The following is a 23161-nucleotide window of genomic DNA, read 5'->3' as shown; positions in this document are numbered from 1 at the left end:
AATGGAGAATAAAATTGCCACCACATGGTCTCAAACACGTAGGTCTCCAAATACCAACTGTTACAACTTGTAATTAAAGTTAATTTATAGCCCTTAATCAACTGAATCAAGATAGCTGGTGAGATGAAATAAATTGCTACTGTATTTATTTATGGCAGACAGCCAATGTAACTAAAATAAACATCTTGCCTTACCTGAGTAGTTTATTGTCAGATGCAAATACCCTGTCTACCCAAACTACCTGCCTGCTTGGCAGAATAAAAACATGAAAAATATTATTTTTACTAATTCAGATATTATAAGAAAGAATGAGAAAAACCCTTTATGTATACTTCCATTATTGAGGTCAACACATGGAATAAGACATGATGACAACTGTACAAATTGTGTGTGGTAAAGAAGCAATTCTGCTATTTACCTTTTCCTTCTACCAGTGACTCATATTACAAAAAGCTAAAGTGACTGAGGTGTGATGTGTATGTTTAATCAATAAAATAACTATTTTCTAAATGAAATGAGAAGGAGAAACATCTATCTTTAGCTAGCTAGCTATTAATAATTTTCATTATCTCAGAAAAATTTGCAACCATGATGAAGAGGATCCATCAAGTCATAGAAGCATAGCAGAGAATTCTATCAAGGACGACAAGGAAGAAACAGGGAGGGTAATGATGAGGGAAAGAGCCATTGGGTCTATCTGACTGTACTCCAAGGACTGAAACAACCCTAATGAGAAAAGACCAGAACAATCTGGTCAGTACCTTGCATGATTCTGAAGATGAAGACTCCTAGAAATTCACAAATTTAGTTTATATGTTAGATACATTAATGTTATCCTGTTTCTATTAAATTGAAGGCACAAGTTTGTTCACATCCTAACAGTGTAAATAAAAAAGAATGGACAGAACCTTATTCTGTACAGGCTCCAAGACCCTGCAGCGACCTTATTTTCTGCCGCATCACTGTGATTATTAATGCAGTCTCCACAGATATAACTCATTTGGGGAGCAATGAGTATGTAGCAATTCTTTTACTTTTGTGTCATCAGAGAATTTCCAAAATCCACAAATTGCATCTCTGCTTGTGATACAGTTTCAAATGAAATGTTCTGGCCCAGAAGAAAAGTCTGTTTTTTTTTACAATAATACCATCCTGATCATCCCTTTAAAGAAATCATTATAATGACTTTCGGTGCTGTCACCACTGTTATGTTTTCCAGTAGTACGAAAACATCACTTTTCTTTAGCTTATCTTTACAAGTTGAGTTGAGAGCAATCTATTTTCTGCAAAATGGCTGCTTTCATTGTATACAGGACACTGAACCTCTTGTGCGGGACCTTTTCACCATGTTGTGATTGATTTTACATTTATTGAAAACAAGTCTGGTCTCTGCCATTTGTTTACCCTTGTATTTTCTCTTTATGCTTTGGTATGCATTTTTAATTAGATAGACTCCAGTTCCTTCACCACTAGCTAACACTTTTATTTGGGAAGCAGTCTTTACTAGCCCTGCAAATATCCTCTGTTCTTTGCAATGTCAAGTCCTTTTCTCACCTTGCTTTGACTTGGTTATCACTTATATCACAAGTAATTCATCCATCTGTTAACTGCTCCAATTCACATTACTTGGCTTTATTTTAAAGATCTTAACAATGGTCAATGGTCTCATCTGGCAGCTGGTTTCTTGTAAAAAATGTGCCTTTCCCAAGTGACATTCTTGTGAGGATCAAAATATTCACTGAATGGGGCTTATCTAGCAGTTTACAGGTCCCTCAGGCTCTCCATAGAACATATTGTATATACCCAGTGCTTTGGGCATGCCATGTGTAGTAATGTAGAGGACCTCACCTTCTTCAATCTTATTCCACTCTTCTCCAGCTTTCTGACATGTTTTCTTTTCATACTGTGGGATACTTTTTGGAAGGAAAAATAAAGGCATATATTGAGCATCTACATGATGCATGTTTAAGTTTGGATCAGGAGCATGCCTTTAAAGCCTCGATTGTCTCTGCTTGGATGTTTTGATTTGCTGTGCTAATCTCTCTTAGGAGCACTGAAACTGGATTCTTTCACATGAAAAACTGCAGACCAGGAACATGCCTAACACACTTCAGTTGCAAATGCTCATTCAATTCATGGGTTGAAACTGGAGCTTTCCAAAGGGAAAAAAAAAAAAAAAAAAAAAGGCTGACAAAAATATTGTGTTGCCTGTTTAGACCTACCAATTTATTCCTACTCTTCTACTACTTCCTGATGCAGACAGAGCCACAGAAACGACTGAAACAGTCAATTTCTTAGCTCTTGCTTCCTGACACTGACACAAAGCATTGTACCAGCTACACAGCATTTTGTAAGGGAATGTTTCAGTTCAACTACAAGAACATCTTAAGTGCTAAAGGAAGTGTAAAATTTATTTTTATTGTGTCACAAATAAGGGGAAAAACTCCCACTGAATTAAAAAAAAGAAAAAAGAAAAAAAAAAGAAAAAAGTTGAACATTGCTCCATCCCACAGTAATCCAGAAAAAAAACACAGTATGTCCACTTTACATGCCACCTTTCTCTTAATTTGCAGTCTTCAATTTACAGTCTTCTACGCGGTTATTTAAATAATCTGTCTCTCACAGAGTAGCACCTTTGCAATTGCCAGGGACACAAACCCACTCCTCTGTTGTCTCATAAAAATTTTCCATAGACACCCCCAACACAAGCATTTCCAGCAAGACTGATTTTTTCTTGGCCTTATCTTCTCCAGATGGTTTGTAGATAGTTCTCACAACTCAGCCACTTTAAATAGACATAAAAAGACAAAAGTCCAGTTTCCTGTAGAATAGTGTATGAGATTTGTATTGACTCCCAAATACAAAAACTTTCAAAATAAACAGTATCTTTTGGCTCTGATATTTTGGGGCAGTTATATTGCATACAGTAGTGAATGCTTGCATTCTTAATATTCTTTACCTTCTAAACCATGACGGATTATATCCAAACACATTACTACCATTCTTCTCACTCAAAATTATGCGGGATTTATGCTTGTCATAATTTAATGGGCAAGCCTATATTCCTGAGAAGATGAAAATAGCGTTTTTTTGCAGGTTTTAATTAATCATATGCTTTATGATTAATGGAGCCTTTTTCAAACCTCTATCAGCATTCGGTAGCTGATTGTAGAATGCTGAGATGACTGAAAAAAGCATTCCCACTTTCATTTACTGTCTTTAACCTATATTCTTGTAAAATTCAATTCATTGTCTGTGACAAGACCTCTTATTAGTCTGCATGCATCAAAGAGTTGTTCAGGCACTTCACAAGCTGTTGTGGATGTCACAGAGGTCATCATAAGCACTTCTAACCATTTTGAGTGCTCGCCAAGTATGACAGAAGAAATCATTTCCCCACATACAGATTTGCCAAATCCTTATGTACAGAGCTTCAGTCCAGGGTAAAAGGCTGCAGTTTAAAAAACTCAATTTCCTCTATTATTATCAATTCAATATTTGACTACCAAGTATAGTTTGTAGCTAAACAAACAGAGAAAAACAAGCGTGCTTCTTCTAACTTATTTCCTAACAAGGTTGAAGTCAGATCTCTTACTCGGCAGTATATACGCATTCCCTGTGCTCCATTTTATATTCTTCAATAGAGGTGTACTTGTTCAAAACTCCAGTGTCTCATCCATTCCTACAGTATACATTGTATTCTAATCCCAGACTTCATATAGATATATTATATATATTTATAATAATATCACATATATATAATATTATACATAACATTATACATAATATTATATAATGTATATATATTTAATATAAATTATTCTAACAAAGTCCTCCAGATCTTCCTTGTTCTAGCACAAAAACTGTGGCCAATCTCTCAGTGCATATTCTCATGTTCTATAGACAGCACTTCAGTTTTATCACTCAGCTCAGTAAAATTAAACCCATTAGTTACAGAGCAGCAGGATTACTGCTGCTTTAACTAAATCACAGGGGGAAAGTCACATTCCAGGTAGACTGGAAACTAGGAAATAATGGTGTGATCTCTTAGCAAGTCTGATCATTGTTGATCAATTTACTAGGGCAGTAAGGATAGTAAGGTATGAGGAAAACTGGAAGAATGTAAGGGGCCAACCAAAATAAGCTTTTACCATTTACGATATCCATCCAAGTAATAAAAATGAAAAGAACAAAACGTGAACATTTTAATTCAGCACTTCATTACATCAAAATAATAAATAAAAATATTCTGTAGATTAGCACTGGTTAGGTGAAAACAATGAGGGATTTAGTATCATGCAAGAGAGTGCCCTTCAGATTAAATGACAATTTGGAAGTGTTTAACAACATATGGTCTCTTTTCTTTGACATATATGATTAAGAATATATCTTTTTTATATCAAAATATAAAATACCATCTGTTGTGAGTACCAAAGATTATACTGGCTCTATATATCCAATTAATTTACTATACTTTTTAATGTAAATATTTCTTCTATTTTCTCCTTTTTTTCCTTCTTCTCTAAGTATATTATTTGTGAAATTTCAATAAATGTATGTATTATGAGAGTCAATACTATGATGTGAAATGTAATTAAGAATAACAATGAAAGTCTGTTCCAATTATATTTCAAAGAAGGCCCAAATCTTCAGATGGTTTGAACTGACATAACTCGTTCAAATCAGTGGGTACAGGTGAAGTACAAAGATCTGACTACATTGCTTTTCCTTGCTATATATGTTAATCCAGGGGAATGCTCCCTCTTCCAAAGAATTTTGTAGATATTTTTTCTTCCAGAACGGCAGTGTTCCGTAAAGACACACGTATACAGAGTAAGAAAATAAAATGCGATGAGTATCTCTTACTAAGGTGACAGTGAATTGGAAGAATAAAATGATGAAAATACAGTGCAAATTAGGAAAATACAGAATGTATTTCAATACTTACCTCATTAACGTAATCTAAAAAAAAAAAAAAAGTTTTTGACCTTATAATACTTTTTATGACTTTTGTAGACATTTAAATACACAGAAGTCTCAAAGTATTAAGGACAAGACTGTAGCAGTTGGAATTTTCCAGGTAAAATAATAAAGAATGTAACTACCTGTTAGAAGGTAGTTTTTTTGTTTGTTTGTTTGTTTTCCCTGAATAATCAGGCTGTGATTGCAGTGACAAAATGCACTAATACGTTTTGCCTTAATAGTACATGATAGGGATGACAGATTCGTGGCATAAACTACATTTCAATTCTTTATCTTTCTAAGAATATTTTGGGAATTTTAACTCTAGCAATTCTCTCAGCCTAGCAAAGATCTGAAAAGAGATGGAAGAGGCTACTATAAGAATATTGTTTTAGAGAAAGATTGCCCTCTTATAGAGCAGAATAGTAGGTATGATATTAATTGAGCTTTCCTCTCTTACTCGTTTTACACACCACAGTATAAAACCTGAAGATTTCTGAAGAGGCTAATGTGCCATGGAAGGGGTAATTGAAGTGTAATTTGTAACACAGTACCTTTGCATTTGCTTCCTTGTTACCATCTGTGAGTGTAAAGTGCTGACCATCTTCTAATTTCACACTCTCAATCCTTAAAGGAGCTTCGGACCCAAACCACAATGCTGTTTTTGGTCATTTGTTGTGGAAACACTAGAAATTGCCTTTTAGGTTCTTTAGTTGTTCAGTTATTTCTAAAATATTCAGAATATTTTAGTAACTGTATATGGATATGCACTTTTAAAAAAGTATTGCTGTAGTCAGAGTAAGTTCCTGAGACACTTAGGTCCAGAACAGTCACATATTATCTGAAGAATTATTTCCTCAGCCTTGTGTTTTCCTCTTTTCATTTACCAGTCTTTTTGCTGTTTGCTTTTCTCCTGTGTACCATAAAGGTGATTGAAAAATCCAGTTTATTTTCTCCACATCATTCATTAGTGTGCATGCTTCTATCTTATCTCAAATTTGTCTTCTTTGTATGGAAAAAAAATGTTACCATTCTGCTCTTTTCCATTTCTGCATGTGATTTTTAATACATATGACCGCTTTATTACTTTGCTCTGAATCCTCTCAATTCTTATGACATCGCTTTTGAGATGATTGCATGCAATGTTCCTATTAATCATTCTCTTTTTGATTTGATGATGCATTTTTGGGACATATAGCCACCCTATTTGCTGGTTATCTGTGCATGGGTGCAAGCTGGACGCAGCTGGGCTCTGAGCTGGAGAGAAGCTTAACGTACAGTACTTCAGAGCAAAGCCGCCTGAGCGCTTTACTTCAGCACGTCTGCGTCACTTTAGGGACCGCGTCCTTCTGAACGTCTCTGCTCCAAGAGCTCCAGGTAACTTTGTGACAGCTGTGGATTTGTAGGTGGACAGAATAACGGCCAATTCGAGTGCAACTGTGGCACCCGAGGAGCCTCTCGGGCTTCTCTCAGTGCCCTCAGGCCCACAACTCCCGCTCACGTCTCGGCTGCGCGCCTCACGCCACAGGAGAGGCGGTTTAACGGCCGCAGCAGCTCCCGCGCACGAGCGCTTAGCGCGTTCCCGCCGGCGGCACGCGCCGTTGCCAAGCAAACTGCGTTGCCATGGCTTCCTGCCCCCCCCCCACCCCCCCCACAAACCCGACTCTGGGACCGGAAGTCCCCACCGCGCGCCCTCTGAACCAGGAAGCACACGCAGGGGCCTGGGCGGACCGGCTTTGAATGAGATCCGGCTGATTCACGGCGGCCTGGGTTGAGGCGGCGTGGTCGGAGCGGGCTCCGGACGGAGGTGAGGGCCCGGTGGGGCGGCCCGCTCGTCTCGGAGAGGGGTCTGGGGCCTCGCCTAGCTGCGGGGCGGCCTCTGCGTGACGGTGGGAGCGGGCCCGAGCGGCGGGCGGGACGGCGAGGGCCTTCTTCACGCGAGGCTGCGGCCAGGCCCTGGCGGGAGGCGTCCGAAGAAGCCGCGTTGGAGGGGCCGAGCCGGGCCTCGGTTCGCGCGGGCCCGGGCAGCGCAGCCCCTCCGCCCTTTTCCCTTAGGCAGCGCCCGCTTCGCGGCCCCGGCCGCTGCCCCGGCGCGGAGCTTCTAGGGGCAGAGGCGGGCGTCTGTCAGGGACTTCGTGAGCCGAAGCGCTGCTGCTGGAAGAAGTGGGGAGAAGGAATGTCCGCGCCGGGCTGGGGGAAATGGGATTGCGTAGGAACTGAGACGCTATCACGAGCAGCAGCGCTGTTCCTTGTATACGGCAGAGCTTCGTTTTGTTCGTAGAACTTCAGTGACGTAGCTAGGCACTTGTAAACAGCTGACAGAGCTGAGTGCGCGCTGAGGTCATCACTTAAAGAGGTATTTGTTTTCATTACAACAAGCAAGTCCTACAGGACAGCAAGGACTGAGGTAGATGTTTCTTTTTTTGAGCTTCATAAAATGTATTTGAAAGCTATAAATAGCCCAAGGGGTACCAGGCAATCTGAACAGCCCTACAAGTTTGCATGAAGCTTAAAAGCTTAGTCCTCCTAGCATGCATCCAGGGTGTACCTCGCATGCAGGGAGTGCAGTTGGATGAAGCTTCTGCTGAGAAGAGGACTGGTTGAGAGCTTCTGTTGTAGAAGCAAGAAAAGGATCTAAGCAGGCTCCGCTTATACCCTGTCCTCTGGGGTAAGCCTACACCTCAGATAATTGGGAAGGATGGGTAGTTTGGCTATTTTCAACAGCAGGGAACTGCATGATGACTGCTTGGTAGGGAGGAACCGTTCCAGAACAGCTGTATGTTTGCTCTCCCTACTGCACAGTATAGAGGAGCTCATTACCTATGTATAGTTTGAAGTTAAAAAATTCATTTTAGGGTGATGTGATTCATTAATGACTGTTCCTTTAACTGCTAATTTGTACTTGATGTACTTTAAACTTGTAACTTGGTGTTCTCAGCAGTACACAGCATTTGGCTTCAGTCCGGGTTACCTATGTAACTGTAGCTCAGCAATGATGTAGCAGGATTAGACATGTTTGCGGTCCTTCTGGAATCCAAAAGCAAAATAAGGGGACCCAACCTACCTGCTTTAGTCTGGTTCTGGTCCGTTAATCTTTAAAGAACAAATAACTGAGAATTGTCTGTAATAGGTTTTTTTTTTTTTCTATTTTCATACAAAGTACATAGGAAGCTTTCTTTCTCCCTGTCCACCCCCTCCCAAACCCCTCTTTCTGGTTCAAGTTTTGCTTTCATTTCATGTTTGTTTGTTGGCTTTACCTGCATTGCGTTTTTGTTCTTTTCTGGGTGAAATGATGCTTCTTTGCAAGATGCAGTTCCTTAACTGTTTCTACCTTCATAGCTGCTTCTTGGAATTGTGTTACATTTGCAGCCAAAACCTTAAACCACTTTTTCAGTTACTGTTAATAAAGTAGTTAATCTGTCTTGCTGTGTAGGGCTTTTCAAGAGGAGGTCTGACAGTACTTATACAGAATTCAGTCTTGTAGTCCTCCTATGGCAGGTGGAGAAACAGTTGCCAGAGGGGAAGTAGAAGTTACACAGTATAGCATGAAGTTACTAATTGTAGCAATTTCAGACTGGATTAAGTTATCAGGCTAGGCTCAGGCAACAATGTTCTTGCTGCTGTTAGGGCTCTCTGGTGGCCTGTTTTTTTTGCCAACTGTAGAGTTTTCAATCTAGTAGAATTCTCTTTCATTGAGGGCTCCCACCATGGGTTGTTAATACCGAATAGAAAAGAACTATCTGTGGGACTCATGCAGAGACTCAGCAATTTAAGACTCTTCCAAGTTGATTGTAGAATGTGCGCTGAAATATGCTGTCACGTTCAGTGTCTTTACTGATGATCTGGATGAGGGGATTGAGTGCACCCTCAATAAGTTTGCAGATGACACCAAGTCTGAAGAAAGTGTTGGTCTACCTGAGGCTAAGAAGGCCCTGCAGAGGGATATGGACAGGCTGGATAGCTGGACTGAGGCCAGTGGGATGAAGCTTAACAAGACCAAGTGCCAAAGTCCTACACTTTGGTTACAACAACCTCAGGCAACGCTACAAACTTGAGGCAGAGTGGCTGGAAGACTGTGTAGAGGAAATGGGCCTGGGGGTGTTGGTGGACGCTTGACTGAACGTGAGCCAGCGGTGTGCCCAGGTGGCCAAGAAGGCCAATGGCATCTTGGCTTGAATAAGAAACAGTGCAGCCAGCAGGAGCAGGGAAGAGATCATCCCTCTGTACTCAACTCTGATGGGGCTTTACCTTGAGTACTGTGTTCAGTTTTGGGCCCCTCACTACAAGAAAGACACTGATGCCCTGGAGCATGTCCAGAGAAGGGTGGCAAAGCTGATGAGAGGTTTGGAGCACAAGTCTTATGAGGAGTGGCTGAGGGAGCTGGGATTGTTTAGTCTGGAAAAGAGAGAGGAGGCTCAGCGGAGGCCTTTTTGCTCTCTACAGCTCCATGAAAGGAGGTTGTGGCAAGGGGCGGGGCGGCCTCCTCCTAGGTAACAGTGATAGGACTAGGGCTAAAGGCCTCAAGTTGCACCAGGTGAGGTTCAGATTGGATATTAGAAAAAATTTCTTCTCCAGGAGAGTGATCAGGCACTGGAACAGGCTGCCCAGGGAGGCGGTGGAGTCACCAGCCATAGAGGTGTTCAAGAAACATGTAGATGTGGTACTAAGGAACGTGGTTTAGTGGGCAGTATTGGTGGTAGGTGGACAGTTGGACTAGATGTTCTTAAGAGATCTTTTCCAGCCATAATGATTCTGTGATTATTGAAGTACTTTTTTCTGTCCTTAGAAAGGAAGGGAATAAGAGATGCTGTGAATTGTCTGTTTACTTTTCTGTTTTTATTTATATATTTCTTTTATGCGTATAAAATATGAAATAAATGCAGGTAGGTTGTAATCAACACCAGCCTTTTGCATTTGTCAGTAGAGATGGGGGAAACTTTTTCAGCTGTGTGTTACTGTGCTGTATATATTCACCAGGGGAGAAATGAGAGGACAGAGCAGGCAGTTGATGTCAGGACGGAAGCATAAGCTGCATTCTGGTGCTGCTAAGCTGGTTTTCTCTTAAATTAGATATTACTGGTTTGTTTTTGAAGTGGAAGACCAAGTTAAAATGTGCTTTTGAAATGTGAATTAGTATATGTACTTCTGGATGTCTGAATTGTCTGTATTTTACAGTAGTGTTCTGTGACAGAGAGCTGCTCATAAAGCAGCATTAACTCTGCTCATTAATGACAGACTTTGTGCTATGAATGCCTGTTCCTTTTTGAAAAGAGGAGAATGTCATTAGTATTTCCTACCCTGTACGTTTTCGCAGTTTGTTACGCGGAGGAGTTTTTGTCTCAATACTCACTTAAAATTGTCTTCAAGTGGCTTGGAGAAGTGTGTGTGTGTGTGTGTGTGGAGGGGTGACAAATACAAGAATGTAGGTTTTTGTTTGTCTTTAGTAGCTGTGTCTGATGGCTGGAGGCTTGCCAAGCTGCTGTTCTGTGTCACTCTCTTTCCTCTGCTTACCTTGGTGGTAACCGCATCTTTGTTATCCGCTGTGCCCCAGACTGACCCAGGCAGAGATTGATAACAGTTGCTATATTGCTGCACTTCATGGTCTAACACTAAATCAGGCACCTAGTGAACTGTTTCTTTTATCCCAGGGGGGAATGGAGAAGGAAGTGCAGGACTGCTTCTAGAAGGCAGGCTTCTAGACTGGTTGTAGTCTGCAGCCTGTGCTAGTGCAGCTGCTGCCTGCTGTGGTCCTGCCTCATCTGATCCCTCCTGGATCACTTGTGTGAAACTGGCAGAAATGTAATGCCTTTTCCTGGGACTTGATGGTGCAGTTTCACCCCAACCATGGACACTGAGAAGCACTGACTTGTTCTTTCTTCCCTGACTTCCCAGAAAGATTAACACCTTTCCTTTGTTCTTAAGGAGGTCGTCAGAATGAGGTTCAGAATGGATTTTGTTAAGTGATTTCATTTGTTTGCAAAACAAGTAAAACAAACAAACAAAAAATCACATCCACAAACATAAAAGACAGGCAGAGACATTCTTTGGGCAACTTTAGCTTCAAGAGTAGCTTGACATAAATTTCTTCTGGAATTTGGACTAGCATTAGAGCAGCTGGCTCTTCCAAGACCTCATTTTGTTGTTCTAGGACAGCTGCTTCTGGGATGCAGCGTGAATCCTATCAGAGAAGTGAATGGGGTTAAAACCAATGTTGTCCTTAGCCTATCAGTTTGTTGCAGGGCTGCACAAACGGCTGCTCTGGCAGCACTGAGAAAAGCGGCATCAAGTTGTTAAGCTGCAGCAGATTCCCCAGTGCTCCTTATGGTAACAGTGACAGTGCAAAAAAAGTCTATCAAATCATGGCCGCAGATCTGTTTTAAAACACTGCACTGTGAGTGACTGAGTGGATGCAATTAGTGGGCAGTGTTCTCTGGGAGAAAGGTAACACAGCTATGAACTCCTATGCTGGGTGTAAAACAGCCTTCCTCAACTGGAGATCAGGTGAACGTGGAGGCCTCCCTCACTGCCTCGGTCACACCGAGGGCTCCGTATGGCCCAGTTCTTCTAAAATAGTAACAAGGGACTGTACTTTCATTCTAACATCACCAGAAATTATTCATTAGCTTTAAATTGTTGACACAGGCTTTGTAGGATTTGTGAAGCTGTTAAGGTGGTATAAATGTGAAAGTGTAAGTCATGTTTTGTCAGCTAAAATGCAATGTGGCTTCTCTTTGAAACACTTAATAATATATCCTTTTATTCTTAAATGTCTTCCTGTGTTGCAGATGTTTGGGCTACGCACGGCATGTACAGCCTTCACAACTTTTATGGAAATAAAACAAAAAAGAGTTCTTTGGGATATTCTGAAGTGATGCTTTATCCTTCCAGAAATTGTTAATGCAACACTTCTCATTACATATGCTACTGTTTCTAATTGTACTGTTTTTTCTCTCCTTCCCCTCCTTCCTTTTTCCCTTTGTAGGAAAGAAACTGCCATCTTCATTGTCAAAAAGTGGGAGTTGCTGCCGAGTTTGTTCTGCGATCACCTCTTGCTGAGCACCAGGTTAGAAATGCAGATTTGCTTTGTTTGTAAACCTGAAGTTATCTTAGTTAGGGTCTACAATGTTGCTTAAGTTTTAAAAAGCATCATCGCTCACATTGAAACTATTGCTGAAGTAATATTTGGGCACAATGGATTAACAGTTTTTTTTAATTTGGATGGTATAAACATCTGAACAATTTATATTTATGAATGACTAAATAGGTGCTAACCTACTAAAGCATCTTTACTTGCAAATAAGAAAGGAAAATATTAGTTGCCAAAGCTCTAAGCAGAGTCAGTCTATGGAACTAGTGAAATGATTTATGTAGCACCTAGAATTAGTTTTTGGAGATTCTGTGTGTGCTGCTGCCTCAAGAATCTGAACATCTTCAGTTCAGTGGTAGCTGTTATATCCTTACAGTTCCATAAGAAAATGGGATTTTTGATGTTCCAAAACCTGGGAATATATGCTGATAAATAAACAGTTTGTATAACTAGTTGTTCTAATCTCACTGTATATAAGCACGTTTTGTTGTATTAAAGGACGTACTTGCACAATTTCTACTTTAATTTTAAATTATTCTGTTGGTTTAGAAACTAGAATAAATGCTACAAAATATAAATGAGCTGGTAATAGCAATTGTATGTCACTTGCTAAAGCAAAAGGTAAAGAAGTATAAAATTTGTTATCTGATATTATTTCTTAAGTACAGGTGGGTAAAACACCTCTACAGCTTACAGGAAAAGCTTCCAATGTATTTTATGGTTACCCATTATAGAGACAAATTTCTCATGATAAGCACACAATCGTGATTGATTAAAACTTTATTTTTAATACCTTAACTCTACTTTTCTGCCACTCTTCAACCATTGTCAGTGTCATAAAGATGAATAATTGTCCTTGGGATTCGGTGGAGGCTTGTCTACCCTAGAAAATGAGACATATTTGGCTTCAATTGGTACTCACGGGTGTTTCATAGAAGCTGTTTATGATTTACTCACGTAATAGCTTTAAACAAAAACTTTACCTTACAATCAAAGTTCTCGATTTGCAGTTTGTTGTAGTATGGAACAAAGGAGTGTATACGCTGTGTTCAGCTTTTGCCTGTAATAAAGAAACTGCTTTCATAGGCTATCTGAACAGACAGCTATAACCTTTCAATAAATTCCTTTTTAATTCATGTAGTGCCAAGGTGGTTTTAAGAAAGCACTTACTGGTGGCTGAGGCTGCAGTTGTAAGGTTTGCTTTCCTTAGAAACGTGTCCTACAAAACATTGAACTAGAGTGAGATTAGCAAATGGTTTGTGTTATTGATCCATGCCTTACGTATTGTTGTTTGAAATGGATGGATGGACGTAGCTAAAACAGGAGTTGAAGAACACATCTTGCTAAAGGTTCTAATGGTGTTATGAGAAGCTTGAACTATGCTTTAAACTAAAATAAAGCCTGCTAGTATTTAATCAGTAAAAATACTAACAAATTTCGGAAGATAAATATCTTAATTCCTTCAGTATAAGGACTTTTGTATTTTTAATGTACATAATCTTAGATCATGTATAGTTCTGATATACATGATGTAACATCTGTTTTGAGGATGAATGTAGCTTGGAAATAACTCTTGATTTTTCTTGAATACTCTTATATTGCTTTACGGGCTTTGTTGTATTGGATTAAAACTTGTGGAGTTAAGAGTATAATTTCAGATACTTCTCTACATCCCTTCTATTTTACAGCAGGTTCAAGTACTGTTACACCTGGAGCAGAATCCTTACTTAGATGACGAGAATGAAAGATTAAATTGCTTTTCAACAATATTAAGCGAATAAACTGTAGAGTAATAAGCATCTGTTTAATTCTTTAGTTGGGCACCTTGGCATTTCTCATTCCTAGAGATCAGTCCTTGAAAATCTGCAGCATAAGAATGAGTTTTTTCTCTCCAAGACAGTAACGAGTTGGTTGCGTTGATTGGAATAATCTTGCACTGAAGCAATGCCACATGCAACACTGGAAATGTATTAAATGACTGCACTGTCACTAATGCTCTAACTATATACACACTAAATGTTTACTTTACAGTATTTCTTTTAGTATAATGAGTTCATTTAAAAAAAAGAAAAAGAGCTTTTGATGCTAATTCAGAGATCCATAATCTGCTCAGTGTCTTTCACATGTAGTTTTGATGGTAACTGACAAGCTGTAAGTTAATTAGTGCAGAACTTACTAATGAGGATGCTAAAATCCTTACTTTCACATTTTTATTGATGCTTTTTGAACAAATTAGAGTAAGCTTGCGTGTATGTCTTAAGTTTTAGGAACTTCCTGGATGTAGGTGCTGTTCTTAAGCAACAAAACTCCTTCAGTTAATTGAATGATAGAGAAGTTTTGAGGAGTTCGACAAGAGTACTCATCTTCAGAAATGGGGATAACCCAAAACCAAAGCAATAAAACAAGGTCTGTTAATTAGCATGGAAGACAGCTTCTTGAATTAATATGTGGTGTTAATTAACAGGAAGTCTGATGTTGTGTTGTAATTACCACCAATATTTTTGACATACTGAGTGACTGAAGGTGAATTATATAGATAGCAATTTAGTAAACACTTCAGAGCCTGGGAACATTCTTTCCTTTGTTTCTGTTTCTCTAGAAATATGGATAGACTTCTGCGACTTGGAGGAGGTATGCCTGGCCTGGGACAGGTTAGTATATAGCTTGTCAACATCTTTGCTTTTTTTTTATATTAATCAGTTACTGGAATATGCCTTTAATCATTTTTTTTAAAACAACACCCTTTCCCCCCCCCCCCCCCCCCCCAAAAACAGAATTCATAGTAATAATATCTGACTTCAGAGATGCTATATGTGTATGCAAATGATTGGTTGTTACAGTCTGACTGCTTTTATTGGTGTGAACACTTGTGTTGGCACTGTGGGTTTACAGAATGTTTATTAACCTTTAATTTGGTGTCTGAACAATTCTAGTTTGAATTCAAAAGCCCAGGAAATAGAAAACAAAATTCAAAATGGATTTCCAATAATAGGGGGTTTTCAGAACATGACTATTGCTCTAGGTGACTGAGTGTACCCATTTGCTTCTTTGTAAAAGAAATAATTCAGTTCTTAAATGACGTTGTGGTAGGCATTATGACTGAAGTTTGTATGTATTTCATTACTTGAAGGTAGCTGTAGCCTCATGCATGTGTTGTACTCTGTTCTGTGTTGCTGGCTATTGTCCTTGGTCCTGTAGCTCTGCTCACAGCAGAAAGGCCCCTCTGGCAGCCATCCTCTTCCAACACAAAGCCCACGTGTGTGGTCTCCCCTGCCTCCTTAGTGTAAGTCTCAGGTGCCTTTTTCTTCTGGCTGGTTGATGTCTTCAAAAATAAAACCAAGCTGATCTTATCACATTGGGATGCCAGGCTTTTTTCTGGCTACTATTGATACGGGGAGGGGAAAAAAGAAAAAAGAACTTATTTGTCTGAGGCTTCTAGGAAGACTCCTTTACTTACGGACAAGACAGGACTCCATGGTCCCATTGGTTCCAGCTGTACACAGTAGGAGGCCTTTTCCTTCGCTCCTCATCTGCCTCAGGGAGGGGTCCTGTTCTAAGCCTGGAATCCAGGCTGTTGTGCTTTGGGAGGAATCAGTTCTGTTTGTCTTAACCGTTGTGATGTGTGTGTTTGCTTCTGGAACGACTGAGATTGTGAAACCTACAGCTTCTTTTGGTTGTGTGTGATGTGCTTGTGTCTGGTGGTGTAATACTGAAGCATTTGGTGCATATTCTAAAGTGATTACAGCCTCTAGGTGTTCGGCTAAATTAGCTGCAACTTTTTATGAATATATTTTTTTCCCATTTTATAGCTGAAATTCTATTCACGCTCTCTTAGTGAATCTTCAAGCAGTCCTCGGTTATTTATAGTTTCACTTTCTTAAGCAGTTATTTCTCTTGTTCCTCCGAGCTGCCAGCCTGCTTCATGACTCTTCAGTTTTTTAACATCTGCGCAGTCTAATCAGTCAAGCTTTCACTTCTTGGTCCTCTCTGAACTTGACGCATATCAAAGCTGTTTTTCAAATTTACAGTTAACTTTCTTGGGTGTTTTCTGAATTTCTCAGCTTTAATTTAAGGCTTGATAGGAAACTGCAGCAGACAATAGAATATAACAGTCAAAAGAAGCTTGATGAACTCCTCTGGCAGCTTTGGCCTGCAAAGCTGCTCTGTTTGTTTAAATATGGAATTGTCTCTTAAATGAATTGATGAGAATGTGTTGGATTGAAAAGAAAGTGGGGAACTGAATTGCTCTTTATGCAAGTTGCTGCTTGCACTGAATATCTTGGCTACTTTTGTAGTCTTTGGTTTCTGAAGCAGTGGGAAGGATATTTAAACAGAATAATCTTGTGTCCTTAGAATGTGGTGTTTTGATGGACATTCAAAGATCACTTCTGTTCTGAGTGTTGACTGAGACATAACTGAGAGTGAATCAGAGGACTTTGAGGTGGAAGAGAGAAATTGGGTGTTTATTGTCCTGCTGCAGGGTAAACAGCGTCACTACCAGTGAGTTGCCCTACAGTGTACTAGAAAATTGTATAGAACTTTGTTTTTCTTTGAAGGTTTTGCTATTAAGGTTGAACATAGTAAATTACAACTACCTGTTGGAATTATGCAAGAATTATCTGTGTGTAGAGACTTGTAGAAAAAGAAGTCCTTTCAAAGGAATACAATCTAACTCAATTCAGCAATTATCTTTCTTTTAGCTGAGGTTTTGATTTCTTAGCAGGAAGACTGTATCAAATAAAGTCAGTTAATAGTCAGTTTGATTTGCTTTTTAACAAGTATTTGAGTATCAGCAAATGCCTGGTAAGCACAGTTACTATTTGATCTCTACCGTGGAATTCTTTTTCACTGACTTGCCTTACTTTCTTCAGCAGCACCTGTCTCTTTCACCGTTCTAGTGTGTTCTACCTGTATTATATTATTTGCTTTCCCCATTATTTCTGAACTCCAATATACTATTCCTACAGCTAGTTGGATTTGTTTTTACATCTTTCTTTTCAGAAGTCTTTAGGTGTCTCATATTCTACTTGGGAACTACTTCTAGCAAATCCACTTTTTTTCACTGTTTACTGCTTGCTTTATCAACATATTATTGAGTTGTTATTTGAAGGCAAATTATTTGCTTTCAATGTTGAATTGTCCAGAGGTGGTCAGTGCTAAGTATCAATGACCATACATGTCTTCATGTGGCTGCTAAATATCTGAGAAAGACAGTATCACTGTAAGAATAACCACATGCATATTTTAACTGTGTTTTCCATCCAATGACTTACAGTTTAGAAATTTTATGAGCAGTTTCTTTATTAGTCATAGGCTGACAAGGACTGCCTTCTTAGAGAGAAGAAAAGAGGAATGAAGATGCTTTGGCATTACATAAGCAATCCACAGTGTTTTCTGTCTGGTAGTAAACTTAGTCATTAACTTTGTGTTCCTTGTACGAGAAGATAGCTATGCTAGTTTTGACCTTGGCACGATAAGTAAGACCTTCTTTGGTAGTGTCAGCATTTGAATTTCTGCTTGTGTGATATACACTGAGAAGAGTGGGTGATGGAGGGGTTTTTAAAAAGATGTGGGGGAACAGTTAGAAAGGAATATGATGCTTATTATTCCTTTCGTTTCCCTTCTGTTGATCATGGGAGTTCAGATTTTGGAAATACCGTTATTTTCCTTTTCTTGTATGTTCTCTTCTTGTGTCTTTGCTTTGTCATAGTTTCTTCCCTTTTCTGGTTCATTCTTTTCTGTCCCCCTGTTGTTTCTCTTGAAATATTGCCCACCACTGAATTTCACTGGTGATTTAGTACTTGTTTCTGCATTGTACATTTGCTGCAGACAAATCAACAGGCTTTGTGGGGTACGTAAAAGCATTCTTCTTAAGCAGCAGGCAGGAGTTTGGAGCAACACTCCTCTTCATTTTGTATGCTGAGCTATTGTTTGCTAGTGAAATGAGTTCCACATATGTCTCTATTAGGCAATCCTACTGGATGTTGATTCAGAGTGTGAGTAAATGAAGAGAGCAGAGCTGTTTGCCCAAGACTACCAGGAGAGTAACCCAGGCTATACAAGTTCTTGTCCACATGAACACATCTGGTCTATTTCTGTCTAGGTGTGGTAGGAAGCAGAGAAATAAGTAATACTTCCAAAAATTATTTTTCATTTCTCAACTTATCTTTGGAAATAATGGTTTACATTGTTGTGTTGGTGCATACAATGCATTAAATGGAAAATAAAATTATTTTTGTATTTCTGAATTAGCATATTTGATGGTGGGGGGAGGAGAGAATATTAAAATGGGATGGAAGGCAGAGAGGAGTGACCGGTGTCTTACAAGGAATGTTTACACCTTGACTTGGATTACAGAAAATAGAAGTGCAGATAGCTATTTTATTTGAATAATGGACTTGCCAATTAGCCATCAAGTGCTTCCATCTGTGAAATAGTTGATCAGATGGGTTAGCTGGGATGTTTCCAGATTAGGGCATTGTAAATGGCACTTGAAAACTGTCACTTTGATTATGAGGTTTAAAGCATTGCACTGTTTGATTTGGTGGAACCTTTTCCCTCATATTATCATGGGTTTTCAGAACATACTGATCCCATTGAGTAAATTTATGGCACTGTGGGAACTTGGGAGACCTGCCACTGATACAAAGTTCTGTTTTATCTGCTAATCTAGCCAGGATGGTTATTAGAAAAGAGCACTACTGGTTTGGTTTTCTATGAGGCTTCAGAATAGGAGTTGGTGAGCTGGCAGACAAAGGAGGGTCAGGCTCACATTAGCTCATTTCCAATTATCAATTAAATGCAGGTTTCCTTGAGTTACTTCATTGGAATAAACTGGTGTGTCTTGAAGTAAATGGCACGTTCTAGCTGGCTAATCTGCATGCTAATATCCCCTTGTGTAATAAGGCAACTTACTGAACGTTATTTTAGTTAATTGCTTTTTGAAAAAGCTTGTTCTTAGTTTGGAGGATACAAGTGTGTCTATTGAATGCTGTTGCCTTAAACATAAGGAACTGGGTTGTTTTGTCTGTTTTTTCTTCAAAAGGCGTGGAGCGTTTCTTATAGTTTTTGGTATCTGTTACACCTCAGTGACTTTCTCATTCCTGTGTCCCCTGGGTGTATAAACCTTGTGGCCTGAATTGTGATGGTACACAATTCTCTGCTTCCCATGCATTTCAAACTTCTGATATTCCTCCTGAGAATACTCTACAAGAGGAATAAGTCTGAATTTACAGCTCTGGAAGTTATGCATCGTTACTGTGCCACTGTTTGTGTGACATTTTCCACCGAAGTTTCCAAGTATTCAGAATGTTTTTATTGCCAAAATAGTCAATATACATCCCAGCTGATGGGAGGGAAAAAAAAGCTAGAATACACTTTTTCCAATTTTACTTCTTTCCCCAGAAGATATCAACCCTTTTAAAGAGCAGCAAGCTTTAAAATTTTCTCAGTGACAAACAGCAGTCATCCACCGAAAACCATCCAACATCAATTCCTATCAAAATCTTTGGAGAACTTCATGGCCTTCACTATCTCCTACAGAAGGTCTTGGCTTTTGTATCTAAAATCACAGCATGGTTAAGATTGGGAGAAATCTCTGGAGGTCAGCTGGTCCCTCTCTGCTCAGGCAGATATGCATGCTTGTTAGGTGTTTTATATAGATGACTGTTTTCAGGAAGGGAGAAAAGCACTTACAATAGAGTAAACCGTGCTATTTTACTTGAATTGACTGAGCTGAGTATCTTATTGCATTGGTTGGTTGAACAGTCCTTTATTAAAGCAGCAAAAGTTGTGTATCATATTTAAGGCACCAGTGTGGCCCAGATCTGCTTACGCTCAGAAGTTGCCAGCCTCACCGGTAGCGTAGGCTTACTTGAAAGTTGCTGAGGATTGCTAGAAGCTGATACAGTTTGCCTACATTTGAAATATAGTTGAGTAATTGTAACATTATTTATATCCAACAGTGCTAATGGGGGCAGGGACACGGGGGTATTCTGGAGTCACTGTCATACAATTGTCTAAGCCGATGGGAACTTGCCCACAGTGTGTACTTTCTTCGTGGTGTAAAAGACGCCTTAAAGTGCCACTCTACAGTCATGCTTTACTAAAAATAACAGAGCTAGTGGGTTGTGCCTGAGCATTATCAGCTTCCTGTGATCTACTATTTTCCTGTAAGCTTTGGAGACCATTTTTAGCTGTCTACTCTTGGCCTCAGATTTTAAACTTCTTTACTTCTAATAATTAGGCAATTAGCTTCTCTCTCCTCAACTTAATTGCCAGCGTAGTCCAGCTGACTTTCCATAGAAGAGACAAAGGAAACTTGGGCAAGGAAATGAGTGTAGTCATAATGAGAAAATAGGAAAAAAGACTTAACAAGAGCAGTCATCTTTGTGCCTCTTTCATTATGCCTGTTCACTTGTAACATTGTGTTCTGTAAGCAGAAAGCAGCTCCCCTATAGTTATCAAAATTGTTTCCTCATCTGAAATGCTGTGCTATTGAATAATAAGTTGCAGTGCCACTGTACAGCCATTTGAACAGTGCCATTTGAGCAATAGCTTGTTTTCTTCCTGTGGTGGTGGAGGCTTCTCTTCAGATTTTACTAGGGCCATATGCTAGAGGTGTTCTTTGTGTATTAATCTTGGTGGGTTTTGGTGTGCTTTAGGGTGACCTCAGGCAGGGCCCACAGAGGGCTACCTGGGACTGCTTGACGCAGTTGTTTGGAATAAGACAGCATCGAACATAGCTTTGAGCACAGCCTTCTGGAGGAACAGAAACATTCACAAGTTCCGATGCCTTGAGTGTCTCATTTCTGAACCTCAATAGATTATGCATTGATAGGGACAGATAACAGGTTTGTCTTGGTTTTATTCTGGAGTGAAACCAATGTACAGTATGTTCTGAATTTTTCTCTTTCTTTCCACTATAGTTTGAAGCTGTGAAGAGCAGTAGTTCTTCTCAAAAACATATGTACACACAAAACAGTATTTGCTTTGTCACCCTATTCATATGGATTTCTGCTATCTGTGGTCAGTGCAGTGACGTGGCATACCTTCCCTTGCTTTTTGTGTGTCTCAACAAATTTTAAATAGGTAAACGTAAGTGGCCACTTAATGCTACAGCTGTATTGGTAATGTAACAAAAATCAGAATCTTACAATTTGCATCAAATATGTAAATATCATTATATTTCTAGTATATTTGAATGTTGGATAACACATATTTCTTATTAAAACATTAGACTGCCTAGAATGACTAATTAGTACAAGTCTCTGTATACAAAGTACAGTGTAGCAAAACCAAGCTTACCTTATCTCAAAATAAACTAAACTGGAATCATATCACTCCCAAATCCTGCTAAAGATATATTTTTCTCTTACTAAGCTGTAAGCCTTCACCTCAAGTGATATTTTCTATGGGAACGTCAGAAACAGAAACACTGTTGTTGGTAGAAGAGTAAAGTAATTTTGACAATTTTAGGCATTGTGACTGTATGTGGGAAATCTTGCATTGCCCTTGTAGGTGGATTGCTGTACTTCTGTGCAGTTGTTAGCTATGCAAGGGATATCGCTGAGGGTTCTTTCTTTTTTCTACTCGAGAGCTTTTGAATGGGCAGGCTAGAAACATAAGCTGAATTTTGTGGGATGATTTCTGTATATACACAAAGCTAAAATTTTGGCCATGTTCTCTGCTGGAAGTTCTGTTTAATTTTAAACAAACAAAGAGGTAGTAAAATTTTGGCTCTGCTGAAGAGGTGTTTGCAAACTGATGATCCCAACCCATTGAGCCAACTGCTCAGAGCTATACAAAGTTCTGTGTTCTGTAACTTTGGGTTTTGAAGAGGAGGAAGGTGGGAAATGTTGAATGTTTCAAATCCATCTATATTGTTGTTGTTGAGTTCTACTGTAAACGTGGACCTGGATGATATTTTTTTTGTAGGAGACAGGATTTTGTTGAACATACTGAGGCAGTTTTTCTTTAATCCAGCCTGTTAAGGCTTTTCACAAAGATATTTTTAATTTAAAGTAACGATTGATGCCATAATATTTCCCTAGCATCCCTACTCCATTTTGGAGTCTACAAGACTGAAACTAAACATATTACTGTAATTTTTATTTCATCTGACATATGGTGTAACAAGACAATGTGATCCTTTCAGAAATCTAGGCTGTTTGTTGAGGCTTATGGTATTTTGTGGTCTGTTATGTATGCTTGATTATAATTGGTATAAAAATGGGCCTAAACATACAAACTGTTTAGACATAATGCTTGCTTCAAAATATAATTTTGTTGATGTGGAACTAACTGTAAAATTGTGTGTGTGCTAGCTGGAAAACTGCAATAAAATTTTAAATTCCTGCTAATTAGTATGTGATTTACAGTGCACATCAGTATATTTCCCCCTTCCTATTAACTCTATAGGATTTTATTTTTTATGAATAAGATCACTTGCTCTGTCATGGCTGATTGCTCTGTGCTATGGGAAATGAAATGCATTGCTTCTGGTGTATGTCATGACTGCATTGTTAAACCATTGAGATATGGCAGGTGACTTACTCACTTTGTCACTTCCCCTGATTGAACTCCAATTGTTTGTTTTGAAGTGTGTTGTCTCAGTACAGAGGAACTGCTCCACAGTCATAATTTAGATAAAATTCTTAGGTTTAGCAATGTGTAAAAAAAAAAAAGGTATGGTTTTCTTAGGGTATATATGGACATATCAGGTTACACCTCTTCTCTACAGAGGCTAAGTAGAGAAGAACAGAAATACTTAGGTGACTTCTTAGTCTTTTTGTTGTCACCCTACCTCTCTCTCTACTTACTTCTCAGGTTTTTGTGTCCTTTTTTGCATGTATTCTATAGTGCTTTTCCTCCTGTTCTGAGCTATACATTCACTACTGGATTTACCTCTGCGAAAACAATAGCTCTAAGCTCACTTCGAGTGCCTGATCTTTACATGTATACTTTAATATGCTAAATTATTATTTTACGATGGTTGTCATTGCATTTATACCCCTAATGCTCCTTTTCTCTCCCACCTTCAAAACAAATGTGATTGTCTGAAATGGTTACCATGAAGGAAGTAGAGGTGTAAAGGGAAAGGGTTAGCGAATA

The 23161-nt window shown here is 39.1% G+C and overlaps 2 protein-coding genes and 1 long non-coding RNA gene across 5 annotated transcripts in view; 1 reads left to right on the top strand and 2 right to left on the bottom strand.

The window, feature by feature from the left end:
• The window catches only part of RBMS1 (RNA binding motif single stranded interacting protein 1), a 344109-nt gene extending 337584 nt beyond the window's left edge, over positions 1-6525 (bottom strand). The window contains exon 1 of the mRNA XM_040703336.2: positions 5517-6525. Within this exon, the coding sequence (XP_040559270.1) occupies positions 5517-5566 (50 nt within the window). The 5' untranslated portion in view covers positions 5567-6525. The remainder of the gene's footprint in view (positions 1-5516) is intronic.
• Positions 6526-6678: 153 nt separating this feature from the next.
• PSMD14 (proteasome 26S subunit, non-ATPase 14) overlaps positions 6679-23161 on the top strand; it is a 45216-nt gene continuing 28733 nt past the window's right edge. The window contains exons 1-3 of the mRNA NM_001031256.3: positions 6679-6769; positions 11945-12025; positions 14649-14700. Of these exons, the coding sequence (NP_001026427.2) occupies positions 14653-14700 (48 nt within the window). The 5' untranslated portion in view covers positions 6679-6769; positions 11945-12025; positions 14649-14652. The remainder of the gene's footprint in view (positions 6770-11944; positions 12026-14648; positions 14701-23161) is intronic.
• Positions 12814-15586, bottom strand: LOC107053834. Of its 3 annotated transcripts, XR_005861355.2 has the most exons (5): positions 15507-15586; positions 15174-15371; positions 13220-13268; positions 13033-13109; positions 12814-12932 (listed from the first exon to the last, which is right to left on the bottom strand). It is a non-coding gene; the product is annotated as an uncharacterized LOC107053834 (long non-coding RNA). The 3 variants fall into 3 exon arrangements; XR_005861356.2 differs by lacking the exon at positions 13220-13268; XR_001467518.4 differs by lacking the exons at positions 12814-12932; positions 13033-13109; positions 13220-13268 and having other exon boundaries at positions 14877-15371.

The sequence above is a fragment of the Gallus gallus genome, chromosome 7 (assembly GCF_016699485.2).
Source record: "Gallus gallus isolate bGalGal1 chromosome 7, bGalGal1.mat.broiler.GRCg7b, whole genome shotgun sequence".
In the NCBI taxonomy this organism is placed as follows: domain Eukaryota; kingdom Metazoa; phylum Chordata; class Aves; order Galliformes; family Phasianidae; genus Gallus; species Gallus gallus.
The sequence above is the reverse complement of the archived record's forward strand: the minus strand, read 5'-3'. Positions and strand labels throughout refer to the sequence as shown.